Raw genomic sequence first — 13107 nt, 5'->3', positions numbered from 1 at the left:
CGAGTTGAATCCGTACAAAAACCAAGTAGGACACGACGTGAAAAGTGTAAACCCTTTTCACCTGCTTGAAATTAAAAGCCAATTGAAAATTTCTTGAGTCAAACCAACTTGTTCCCAATATCAAACCCAGATATTTCATCAACCTCAGGCCGCTGCTGCTATTATTATCACCCTTCGTTCCCTTGACTATTCAATTCCAAAGGCTTAACTTTAGGTTGGGTTGCTTTCAGAATTATGGTACGTCATTGACATTTCAATTCCATGTACATGTGTGTATTTAAAACCATCCCTATAAATCCCTTTCATCGCAAAAAATTTAAGTTAAATGAAAGTAAACTACCTACTATTGGTAACTTTACTCATTGCTATTATCTTATTGATTTTTTGTCTTAGTATAAAAGAAAAAGGTCATCTTACTATATGTAAACCTAGCCGTCAAACAATGAATGGCATCAATCTAATACCATACTTGATTAGCTGGAAACCACACACTGGACCTTTTTTGTCCCCTTAGAGAGAAACCCAGGGCGGCTGAACGGGCCGAGTTTGTATTCTAATGTGAAAGCAAAGAAAGAAAAAGAATAACAATGTATTTCATAATAGATATTAGATATTATTGAAACAAATTTTTGTGAGAAACGGTTTGCTTCGTTCGATTTTGCTAACGCTTTGGATGTATTTAATTCATTTTTGAGTTTTCAGCTTGCATAAGATGTCAAACAACTTGTCTTCTAGCAGAGTACAGCACTCCACCTAGAATATTCAAACCCGATACCCAATTCTGCAATATCTTAATCATCTGAGGGGTAAAGTTTAAAAACTTGATCACATCAAGGAAGCTTTGACTATGGACTTTCAAAACCTCACATGTGAGCTAACATGCCTTTTTCATAATTCTTCTCCCCTACCACCTATTCCCATCTCTGTTTCATTTACCTTATCGAACCTGGATTTTCCCCTGGTAGAGAGCCTCTTCAGGTTTTTGCTTTTGCTACAATGAATAAACATCCCAAGCCTCTCTTGTTTCTTCTTTTGTTCATAATCCTGTTTTCTCAATCTGTTTTGTCTGTTGATTTTGTCTTCAATGGCTTCAATTCAACTAATCTTTCCCTCTATGGTATTGCCAGCATAAATTCCAGAATTCTTACACTCACGAATGAGACGTCTTATGTAGTTGGTCGAGCTCTTTACAGATCAAAAATCCCAACAAAGACTCCAAATTCTTCTCAAGTCCTTCCTTTTTCTACTTCTTTTATCTTCTCCATGGCTCCTTCCAGGAACAAGGCTATTCTTCCAGGACACGGCCTAGTTTTTATCTTTACACCGAATACTGGCATCAATGGGACAAGCTCATCTCAACATCTAGGCCTTTTCAACCTCACCAACAACGGCAATCCAAATAATCACGTCTTTGGTGTAGAATTCGATGTTTTTGCTAACCAAGAATTCAATGACATAGATGACAACCATGCAGGAATTGACCGTAACTCCCTAACCTCTATAATCTCCCACACGGCAGGTTATTGGCCTGACAACATAAAGAGCAGCAGCAAAAGCAATGATAGTGATGACGAGGAGAAGGGCTTCGAGGAATTGAAGCTAAATAATGGTAAGAACTACCAAGTTTGGATTGACTATGCAGATTCTATTATTAATGTTACTATGGCCCCGGTAGGAATAAAAAGGCCCAAGCGTCCTTTGTTAAATGTTTCTTTGAATTTATCTGATGTTTTTGAGGATGAAATGTATGTTGGATTCACTTCATCAACTGGAAGATTGGTTGAAAGTCATAGGATTTTGGCTTGGAGTTTTAGTAACTCAAATTTTCAATTAAGTGAAAGTTTGATCACCACCGGTTTACCATCGTTTGCTATTCCGAAGACTCCATTTTATAAGCATAAATCGTTTATTGCAGGAGTAACAGTGGGAAGTTTTTTTGTTCTTGTTTTTATTGCTCTGTTTGCTCTGTTTCTTGTTAAGAGGGAAAGAAGGAGAGCAAGGGAGAGAGCGGAAATGGAAGACTGGGAATTTGAGTATTGGCCACATAAGATGACATATCAAGAAATTGATGCAGCAACTAAGGGATTTTTGGAGGAATATGTGATTGGATTTGGAGCGAATGGAAAGGTCTATAAGGGTGTTTCACCAGGAGGGACAGAGATTGCTGTAAAGCGCATTTCACATGAAAATGATGGAATGAGAGAATTCTTGGCAGAGATTTCCAGTCTTGGTCGGCTAAAGCACAGGAGTTTGGTGGGTTTGAAAGGATGGTGCAAGAAAGAAAAAGGGACTTTCATGTTGATCTATGATTATATGGAAAATGGAAGTTTGGACAAGAGGGTTTATTATGACTGTGATGAGAGCAAGATGTTGAGTTGTGAAGATAGAATTAGAATCTTGAAGGATGTTGCTTCGGCTGTGTTATATTTACATGAGGGATGGGAATCTAAAGTCCTACACAGAGATATTAAGGCCAGCAATGTGCTGCTTGATAAGGATATGAATGGAAGATTAGGGGATTTCGGATTAGCCCGGATGCATGGTCATGGCCAAGTGGCTAGCACAACGCGTGTGGTTGGAACCGTGGGATACTTGGCCCCCGAGGTGGTTAGGAGTGGACGAGCATCAACACAAACTGATGTATTCGGATTCGGGGTCTTAATGTTGGAGGTCATGTGTGGCAGGAGGCCTATAGAGGAAGGGAAACCACCTTTGGTGGACTGGGTATGGCAATTGATGGTGCAAGGGGAATTACTTGCTGCAGTAGATGCACGGCTGAGGGCCAGTGGAGGATTTGACGAGGAGGAGGTGGAGAAGGTGATGCATTTAGGCTTGCTGTGCTCATATCCTAATCCAAATTCCAGGCCAACCATGAGGCAAGTAGTGAAAGTCTTGGAAGGAAAGAATGAGCCCTGTGATTCAGAAACTGAGGATATGGAAGCATATTTGCTGCAAAAGGTGAAGTCCAGGGATATGTGGGCTAATTACTCACAGAATTTTGGCTATTCATCACACCCCACATTCGATGATATTCGACAGTCCCATTCCTCGTCCATGTCTCTCTCTTGGACCATTAGCATGGTGGATGGTAGATAATCCTGCTTCATTTCTAAAATGAGAGGGACTTTTGCTTGTATTGATATTGGAATGGTGCACCTTGGATAGCAGATTTGGACAATAATGAAGCATGCTCAGGAAGGACCGCAAGATGAAAGAACATCAAAATCATTAGGTTGGGAGGGGCTTTTCTTCATGCCCTGTAGTAGTATTCTTTTGTATTCTTTCATGTCAGTTGAGGTTGGCTTTATAGAAGATTTTTTTTTTTCTGTTAAATTTGTAAAAGCTAGGCATGACATTGTACATATATATATGTATGTTAAAAGTTAAACCCACAGTTTGATGATTAAAGGATGAGTTTAAGATCATGATGTCAGCCATGATATTGCTGCTTGTACGTTGTCTGTCTTTGTAGAACCTACCATGCCAAGAAAGTAGACAGCATACCAGTTGGGTCAGGGAGATCCTCCTCAGCTCCTTATTGACTCTGGAATTTTGGAGAGGTAGTGCTTTCAAAGTTAAAACTCAGTATCATCGAAATCAAGTTGTCCTTATCCAACTGCCACCCACCACATCTGTATTCCTTCGAAAGGAAATGATGCTCTAAAATGATTCTGGCTTTTTTTCTTTTGGTTAAACCAGCTATGAATGAAATGACTTTCCCAGTGCTTACCAGGATCATTCGCTTCTACAAGTAATTGCATCAGGTGTATTTATATTTTGAGCTCAGTGCCCATCTAGCACCAGTGGTCTAGTGGTAGAATAGTACCCTGCCACGGTACAGACCCGGGTTCGATTCCCGGCTGGTGCAAGCGAATCCTTTTTATTTTTCAACTTGTTTACAGAAAATATTTTAGTCTGGGATGAGTGGATGCAGGGTTTGATCCACTATTACTTTTGTTATAATGGGAAATCTACCTAACTATTTCTACAAAAATAACCTTTTTTTCTCATTTTGCTTCCTCAGATGGCATTGAGTTAGCCAGTAGTGCATTATTTGGTGTTTTCTTACCTACCCTATATACAGTTCTTTAATTACACCCTTATCTTTAGGATGATGGACTTTCTGCAACTACAATTTGTATAGAAATTAAAAAGTATATCCCACAAACAATTGAGGTAGTTTTCTTGGTTGGATCTCTGCTTTCCAAGTTTTCCACCCCTATGTGTTGGGCTTAAACTTTCCTTGAACGAACAATCTGGCCCAAAGTTTCTCGAGCCGAATGGATTTTCCCTCTGTTAAAAAGGGCATTCAGACAGTCTAAAGCCTGTGGCTGCTAAAGCAGCAGATGGCTCGCCCTGTTATCCCATCAAAAGGGACTGCCTACCTAGCATTCCTTGTAATGTTAGCAAACAGAATGTCGAGTTTCCATCTGTCAAAGAAAGCTCCAAACCTGTCATCTATCATCAGCGGAAAGCTCCAATTCACGTTTTAACAATGAATCCTCCTTGTGATAACCTAGCCAACTTCATTCAAGATTCACCTCATTGAAAACACTACAATTTTTCCTTTCTCCCCAAATCCTGTATAGATTATTGCGGGCAAAAGCAAGCCTCCATGATTCTGCAAAATCAAGTCCACCTCATTATCCCATCCCTGCATCATCTCTGCAAAGAGTTTTTGCCAACTACAACCTAAGTAGAGTAAGGGAAGTCCAAGAAGAGGTTCTTAATATTCTCATCAGCCAAATCACATATAGTAACACAGTTTTTCTTCCGAAAATCCATTGTATTGTTTTGTAATATGCCTTTCAATGCTGATCTGGATGTTAAGTTTATTCCATACTAGCTAGTTTCTGCATGCTACTGCCGCATAACAGACTGTTCACTGTTCATTGTTCATTGCCCTTCAAGCATCATGGAAATTCCAACAGCGAACTTATCATTTTCGTCAGGTTTACAAATAATTTCCTCAGGAACATCCTTCTTTGCAGTAACTTTCCAAAAACCACTCAAAGCTAGCAAGTCAATCACTGTTTCACTATTCCTGGAGTATTGTAATACCACTACTGCAAATTCACAGTGCCTGCTACTTTGGCTTTTACATGACATTATACCACATTATTATTTAACTTTCATTTATATTCTACCAACAGAAATGATTGAAAGCCTTTCGTTTCTCATCAACAATCCGACCTTAGCTCAGTTGGTAGAGCGGAGGACTGTAGTGGGTTCACTCAGAGAAATCCTTAGGTCGCTGGTTCGAATCCGGCAGGTCGGATCATTTTTAATGGTGTCTTCCTGCATGGTTAATTACTTAATTTTATAATGGCTAGGCCAGGGCCAGCTTGGTTCTGGAAATACAGTCCAAGTCTTTTCAACTTAGAAACTTACATAAACAAAGCGCAAAGCAAACAATAGCATGTTAATGTTTGCTTTTGTATGTTTATTTTAATGCAGATCCACACCTATGAAGAAAGTGAAAACTATCAACAACCACATGCCGTAATAAATGTTCATCCACACATTTGTCGTACTCCAGCAAAGTGATTCCACTTTCCAGTGGCTGGTTGGCATGTGGCACATTTACAATCAAACTCCACCTTAATTCCAGTTTGAAAGGGAACATATTGGCAGCTAGAACTTGTTGCTTGCATGATCTAGTACTCCAACTCAGTATGACCTCGAATCCTCTTGTCTTGGATGTCAAACAGGCTAGGCCCCAAAGGCTTCCAATCTTTCAGACCTTAGTTATTAAAGCTGTCAAATTCCTATAAAAAATTTTCATTGTTCATTGATTTGTGAAGAGCTAAAGGTAAGCACAGTTCAACTCTTAAACCATAAAATGAATGCAGATGGTCACAGCACAGCACTCATGTAAATATATCATTATAAGAATCACCATCACTCATTCTTGCCATTCAATTCTATACTTTATTATTGTCTACAAAAGGATAAAGAAGACAAAAATTTCTCCAATATCAATGTCACTGTCTTCTCAGACTATAAAAATACTAAAGAATATGATGCATCCGATAATTTAACATAAACAAATATACATATATGTTCTACTTAAAGAGTTCAGAATCATTTATCAAATAATAGAAAGAAAAAAACCTTTTTGCATATTGTTAGGTTAAAAGTTAAAAGTGCAGATTCATTCCGATTGTGCAGACCTACCTCAATAATTTTTAGCAGCTCAGCTATTCTAATCAAACTTTGTCCTAACCTAAAACAAAATATCTGTTAAAATCATCATTAAGCATACCAAAATGTTCAAGTCTGAATGCAATTGTGTCTGCTCTTACTTATCTCAACAAGCCCGACAAGATTCTCTGAGTGATTTAAATATATATTTCTATACTTAATTCATAGAATTCTAATCTCTTTGTATATGCAGGGTAGTCACTTCCATGTCAAATACCTATCCCCTTATCCCCTTTTATTTCTATGGGCCATAATTAATTAGATTTAATTTAATAATTGTATTATCAGCCGTCTTCGACACATCTCATTTTACTTATTGCAATACTTTCTCTTTTCTTATCATAAAAAAACAACCCCTCCACTGTAATCATCTAAACTTCTAACTTCATCTATTTTTTTACTTGACTTTTATGAGCCACTTGCTATTTCTTGGGCCAGAAAACAGTTAGCTTCAATAGGAGCTAACAGATAATCTACCAATGAGCATCTCGTGGCTAGTAGTCATTGCTCTGGTAATGTCTATTCTCCTTGAACTGGCTTCGATTTAAATAGAATTTTGAAAAATGAGCGTGAGGGTAATGCATTATCTGTCTATCAATGTTGATCGTGGACAGGGCACGTGCATGAAAAACATATCGAATTCTCATTCTCCATCCAGATCGTTCATCTAATGCTGGCACATTCAATCGTTCAGTGGGTTCACATCATGCTCCAAATCTTTTATTTTTTCCTTCTTTAATATGTCATCAACATAGATTGCGTTAAGAACACTAACTAAGAAACATTGCATCTTTTTCTAACATACGAAGCTTATTGAAGGTATTAACCAGTTATGAAGGTATTAATTAGCTACTCCAACTCTCTTTCTGGAGTTTCGACTTGAGTATTCAAATTCAACATCTCAAGCTATAATCATCGATTAAGGGTGGTTACGTGTGTTATAAATAATTATACACTAACATAAAAAGTCGTATATCTTGTAATAATTCCTTGATATGTTAATTCTTTGTGTAAAGATAAATTCTTTGGATAAAGATCATAAAAATTGGAGCCATAAAATTAATTCTCTTCCTTATAAGTTGCTAAGTCAAAAAACCAATGGCTTTCTTGTATATTCATTTTGATTAATTTCGGATTTTATGTGATTAAACTGACTGTAATCTGGATGGTGTTGGTACAAAACTAAAGACTGATAGGAAGAGGTAGTGTTTAGAAATTGCTAAAACTTTGTAGAAAGGGATAATCTTAATGTCTCAATCTACAGTTTATGAATCTTATCTTTGAAATTCAAGAAAGAAATCATCATGGGGTCGCCAAACCCTAAGATAATAAGAGAGGGGACAGGAAGATAAGCGTTGATACAATGTGAAAGATCATCCACCATCTTTTGCCTAACAATCTGTATCGGGCTTAAGGTTCATGAGTTCTTGTATTTACATATGCGTTACACAAAGAACTTGAGCATTCAAGAAGTTTTCAAGCCACTATATCTGTCACATTCTCAAGATGTGGACAAAACTCGACCAGCCAAGAACGAATTACCTAGCTATTAAACTATCTGTAGCGACGAGAAAACGAAAGTTAAGGCATAATTACATGCTAAACTCATGCACATGATGATCAGTTGACCAGCATAATAATAATCATCGTCGTCGTCAATTCATGCGAAGCTAGCTTAACACCAAAGCATCATTTTCTATCTGTGTCAGCCTGTCGATATTTTTTCATCTTATCGACTGTGGAGAGCACGTCCCCATCCAAAGCTAGCCCACCAGGTGCTGGTGTGGTCAGAATACGCGCGTCTCATCATTTCCATATGGATATTGCTCATGATCATGCCAGCTACAAAAAGAAGAAAAAGGCGGATTATCTCGATAAATGTAATCTTAATCATGATAATTAAGTTAATCTCAAATGTAATTATCCGAAAATAAAAAACCCAGTCCAAGCCTGGACTTGAATTTTTTATCAGTTGAAAGAAAGAGTGTACCTATATACAATGGGGGAAGGTAGGGAGAAAGGATAGAATCAATGAACAAAAATCTTTGAGGAGCCCCGTGCAACTTGTCAGATAAAAATATTGGTGGGAAATTGCTTGTAAGGAGCCATGGATTGTGACTTATGGAGTTAAGGTTAGGTAGAGTAATTAAGAACAGGATTAGGGGAAGAGAACCAGACTAATGATGACTAGCATATCGATTTTATTCTCCGAATTGTAAACCGAGTTGTTGATGTTAAAACAAAATAGGTCATAATCAAAAAACGTGTACTAACAAATAAAAAATGTTATATATTGATATCTTATCTGATTAAATCGATTTATATTAAACTTTGTATTCTTGTAGCATTGACGCAGTTGCACTGACATTATAGTAAAAAAAATTAAGAGCTTATAAAATTGGATCAAGACACTACTAAAATTAAAAAGTTTTATCGACAGATTTTTTTGTTAATGATAGTGTTGAAAATTTCACTGATATATTAAAATATTGATGAATTCTTTACAAATCGTCAATTAGTCTAGTAGTCAATAAAAGTCATTTTTGTCAATATTGAAATATTTCGTTAATGATATACTGACGACATATTCCATTGATCTTTCGTTTTGTGTTTTTTTCATAATTTTACGTCACATGTTTTTTTCATACATATACTTTACTTTAATTATCCCATTAATGATTGCGTTATCAAAATAAGGCCAACATTTTCTTCCTAATTTACGTTGAAAAAAGAACAATTGCCACCAAAATTCACCCTGCAAAAAGATTAGTGTCATGTAATCCATCAAATTATAAGTACAAAGGTAGTAAAGGAGTTAGGAGTTCACGTTTGGGAGGTGAATAAGAAATGGGTCAATCATAGGATATTAAAAAATAATTTTATTGTAATAGATTTGATTTTAATCTCAAAATCTACTAAAATTAATTATTCATTAATTGTCATGGCATTTCATCAAACAAAAAAAATTATTATAGAGACAAATTATAAAATTTTAAAAAAATAAAAATATATTATAAAGGTCTTTTCCTTGGCAACAATTAATTAAGACTTTGTCTTGGAGGAAAGGGGAGGGGCCAAGCATGATTATTTCAATTCTAACAACCATTACCATGTTAAAATAATCGACCAAAGACAAATGACAGCGACTTTGACCATTGTTTTTGATTCTTCCTTCCCTCACATAAGCAACAGTTTTGAAATGATTGTGAAATCTAAATAATATCAAAATAATGTCGACATAGAGCGCTTTTTTGTGGCAAATAGACGTCGAGACTAGCAATTTTTCAAGAACAGTCATGTCTCATTATTGAATCAATAAATAGAAAATATTTATATTTTAATGAACCATCTGCAAATAAATTTTATATATAAGTAAATTAAATATTCTAATTTCATTAAAAATATACACTTATGAATGAAATTTTTATTATATATATTATATTACATCAAATATAAAACCAAAGAACAAGATATTTTGTTCAAGAGAGAATTAGCTACAATTTTATTTTATTTTATGAAAAGGAAATTCACATGCCCACCTTCTTTGGCATTAATTCATTGGTAGACAAGAAAAGGGTGAACAGAGACTCCTTTGTGGGCCATATTACCAGTCCAATTATTGCATCAATTTTTGAATTACCAAACTGCCCGTTTTTGTCATTAAAAAATTTTAAACATGTTGGAGTATCGTTGAGGAATCTTTTGTGTTTAGATGCCAAAGCATAGCAAACCATTGGCAAGACGCCGCGTTTTATTTTATTAAATAATTTAACTTCATATGATGACTGTGCAGGTGTACAAAAATTATTTTTGTTAGGTATGCAAACATGTAGGACCCTCTATTTGGGATAAACCTCAATCATCTAACGTCCTTGGTTTGTCCACGTTTGATCTTACTCAACGCTCAATCACTTCACTCTGTCTCTTCCTAGTTTGGTGTGATCCACCATTTCCACGTCGGGATAGAGATAATTAACAATCACACGAACCTTACCCATTTTAAAATAATAAAAAATTCTTCGAATTGTTGACAATTCACAATTGAGTCTCCCTATTTTTTTTCTATCAAATTAAGTTTTTTTTAATTATATTCGATTAAACTTTTATTTATAACAAAAATATATAAAATTTTACTTTCGATAATAATTGTCATTTTTTATACATAAATATAACATGCATATCAAGTAAACACAATATGAACTATTAATGTGAGATGATGTGATATATTACATGATCAACTCTTATTATGTTTAATTTGTATAAATTTATATAATATCAAATAAACTATTACATTGTTACTAAATGAAATTAAATTATAATAAAATTATAATGATAATTAGCAAAAAGAGTTAACGTATATCGATATGTAAATCTTAAAACTCCTTCAAAAGGAGTTAATTCAAATTATGAAGTGAGCAATTTTTTTTTAATATCAAAATTTATTTTGGCAGATCGAAGAAATTATTAAGAGAAATATATGTGGGACGCGAATATTCGAGTATATCCAGATTAGATCAGTTGATCAAAGTTATTGCGACTGATCGACGTGGATCCTCGCTGTCTGGTCCAAAAATACTAGACTGGCTCGATGCAGATAATGCAATGGCTTCATGCCACGTAGGAATTCAATCTCTCTCTCATGTGCGCGGCGGCTCGTTCGTCCACGTTGGTCTAAGCGGGTCCCGTTGTTGCCTAAATCCCTGTATAAAACCGAAGTCCATAATCCACAACATACACGCCCAGTTTCTAAATTACCCTCGGGAAAATATAACATTTAAAAAAAAATGGCTGGCATTGCAACAAGAATTTCATGGAATCACCGGAATTTAACATACGGTTGCCAGGAATTCAAGTTCCCTGAGCAAACAGATTCGAGTCTATCAGATATGGAATTCGGGTTCCTTGACGATGGTGACCACCCCGGAAGCTGCAACAGTGATGAACTTCCAGGTAATGAAATGGTGGATGAAGGAGGAGAGTTGGGTGATAATGAGGAGAAAGAGAATGATGAAAGCAGTGTCGAAAACAACAAGAGTTTTTGGGAGAGCCAGCACCAGGTTCTGCAAGCTACCTTGTGTAGGAGTAGCTCTTTAGAATCAAGAATTAGAAATGCCACCAAGGAAGCCTTGAAAGATATTCAGAGAGCGGGAACTGTTTGTCCCTGTGGGAAATCAATGGCTGAAAGTTGTAGGACTTGTCTAATGAGAGAAGTCTCTGGCCGTCTCCAAAATGCTGGTTTCAACAGCGCCGTTTGCCGGTCTAAATGGCGAAGCTCTCCGGATATCCCCTCAGGTAATAATTCTATTGCTTTAGTTCTTTAAAGCAGAGAAGATTATTATCTCGGTGGGGTTCAATTTGTCAAGGAATCAGAGGCTGTACTTAACATAATTTGGTTTGATATTGTGCAGGAGAGCACACTTTCTTGGATGTGATAGAGAATTCAAGAAAAGGGGATGTAAGGGTAATCATAGAGTTGAATTTCAGAGCTGAGTTTGAGATGGCAAGAGCAAGTGAAGATTACAATCGTCTAGTTCAACGACTACCAGAAGTGTTCGTCGGCAAAGTGGAAAGATTAAATATTGTTATCAAAATCTTATGTTTGGCTGCCAAGAAATGCATGAAGGAGAAGAAAATGCACATGGGACCATGGAGAAAACACAGATACATGCAAGCTAAGTGGCTAAAATCTTGTGAACGGAACACATTAACCCAATCCTTGTCTGTAGGATGTTCAGGCCGATTGCCAAAGCCAAGGGCCTCCATGTTAACTGTGGATTTGCTGGAAAAGTTATCCAATAAGCATTGTACAGCAGTTGAGGTTGTGTGAATAGTTTGGGAGCTAATAATTAGCGAAAGATTTTGTCCTCTGCCTCTTTTGATTTTTCTACTTACATGTGAACTTGGGGTCCGTGTGAGTGTTATACGAATACTTTAGTAGGATTGGATAAATAATTGTAGTGTGGTTTTTATTCTCAACTGATGACTTTTGTCTAGGATTCTTGTCCTTCTTTCTTTTCTTACATATATATATCCTTCAATTTCTTTTTCTTTTCTTTTCTTTTCTTTTGTTTGTTTGGGAAGTTTGATGTTCAAATTCAATGCCATACCCTGCAGCAAATGTCAGATTTGATGACAGACCATGCTCTGTTGTTGTGTAGCAATACAACCGGATTTGGATTCCTGACAATTATAAAATAATGTCAGAAACATTAATGGATCAGGGTCCGAACTAACTCCAGGTTAGTTTTTTACCTTGTATTGTATTAATTAATTTTTACGAACCTGAACATTCGATACAATTTTTTTTATTTAAAAAGTAAGATTCAATTTTTTTTAATACGAAAGATTATGAGCTTCACGGAAGTTCAACAGTAATTCATAAATGAAGGTAGAAAAATTACAAATAAGAAGTTATTTAAAAAAAAAAAAAAACGTATTTTATTCCTTCATCATCCGACAAACTAGAAGTCATTGGAAGTATCTAGATGAGGATCATCAAGAAGCCAATTTCTATGCAAACTTGACGGCAGATCACTTCGTACATGCCACGTTCTGGTATGCACGAGTTTCAGGAACCACCAAGTAGCATCGAGAACATTCCAGATGCTGTCTAGTGGTAACGATATTATTGGCATGTTCATACCAAGGTTGGTTAGATTGAAGGTTGTCCTATTCTTTAGCATCAGAAGAATAAAAAAAGGAGGAGAGTGATTCATTGCTCTTTTAAATTTTTTTTCGACTAAATCTAGTTTCCTTTACATCAGATTATCATTGAAGATATGAATGAAACATTGACTTCACTTCAATCTAATATGTTTATCTCTTATCTCTTGAACCATGAACCTTTGGTAAACACATTATGTTAAGTATTTGATAATAATCACGTCAGAGAGTTTAGCATAA

At 36.0% G+C, this 13107-nt stretch overlaps 2 protein-coding genes and 2 non-coding genes across 4 annotated transcripts; all 4 read left to right on the top strand.

The window, feature by feature from the left end:
* Window positions 1-796: 796 nt before the first annotated feature.
* On the top strand, window positions 797-3425 carry LOC18596837 (L-type lectin-domain containing receptor kinase VII.1-like). The gene is made up of 2 exons (XM_088807619.1): window positions 797-1609; window positions 1916-3425. Exons 1-2 carry the CDS (start codon window positions 997-999, stop codon window positions 3094-3096), a joined length of 1794 nt encoding a protein of 597 aa, XP_088663745.1. The 5' UTR covers window positions 797-996; the 3' UTR covers window positions 3097-3425.
* A 372-nt stretch (window positions 3426-3797) lies between these two features.
* TRNAG-GCC (transfer RNA glycine (anticodon GCC)) lies at window positions 3798-3868 on the top strand. The gene has a single exon. It is a non-coding gene; the product is annotated as a tRNA-Gly (tRNA).
* Window positions 3869-5188: 1320 nt separating this feature from the next.
* On the top strand, window positions 5189-5278 carry TRNAY-GUA (transfer RNA tyrosine (anticodon GUA)). The gene is given in 2 exon segments: window positions 5189-5225; window positions 5243-5278. It is a non-coding gene; the product is annotated as a tRNA-Tyr (tRNA).
* A 5661-nt stretch (window positions 5279-10939) lies between these two features.
* LOC18596836 (uncharacterized) lies at window positions 10940-12257 on the top strand. Its single transcript, XM_007025541.3, has 2 exons — window positions 10940-11496; window positions 11613-12257. Exons 1-2 carry the CDS (start codon window positions 10989-10991, stop codon window positions 12029-12031), a joined length of 927 nt encoding a protein of 308 aa, XP_007025603.1. The 5' UTR covers window positions 10940-10988; the 3' UTR covers window positions 12032-12257.
* Window positions 12258-13107: the final 850 nt, after the last annotated feature.

Source organism: Theobroma cacao, chromosome 6 (genome assembly GCF_053813885.1).
Source record: "Theobroma cacao isolate CCN51 chromosome 6, ASM5381388v1, whole genome shotgun sequence".
In the NCBI taxonomy this organism is placed as follows: domain Eukaryota; kingdom Viridiplantae; phylum Streptophyta; class Magnoliopsida; order Malvales; family Malvaceae; genus Theobroma; species Theobroma cacao.
Note: the sequence above shows the minus strand (reverse complement) of the source record. Positions and strands in the feature narration are given on the sequence as shown.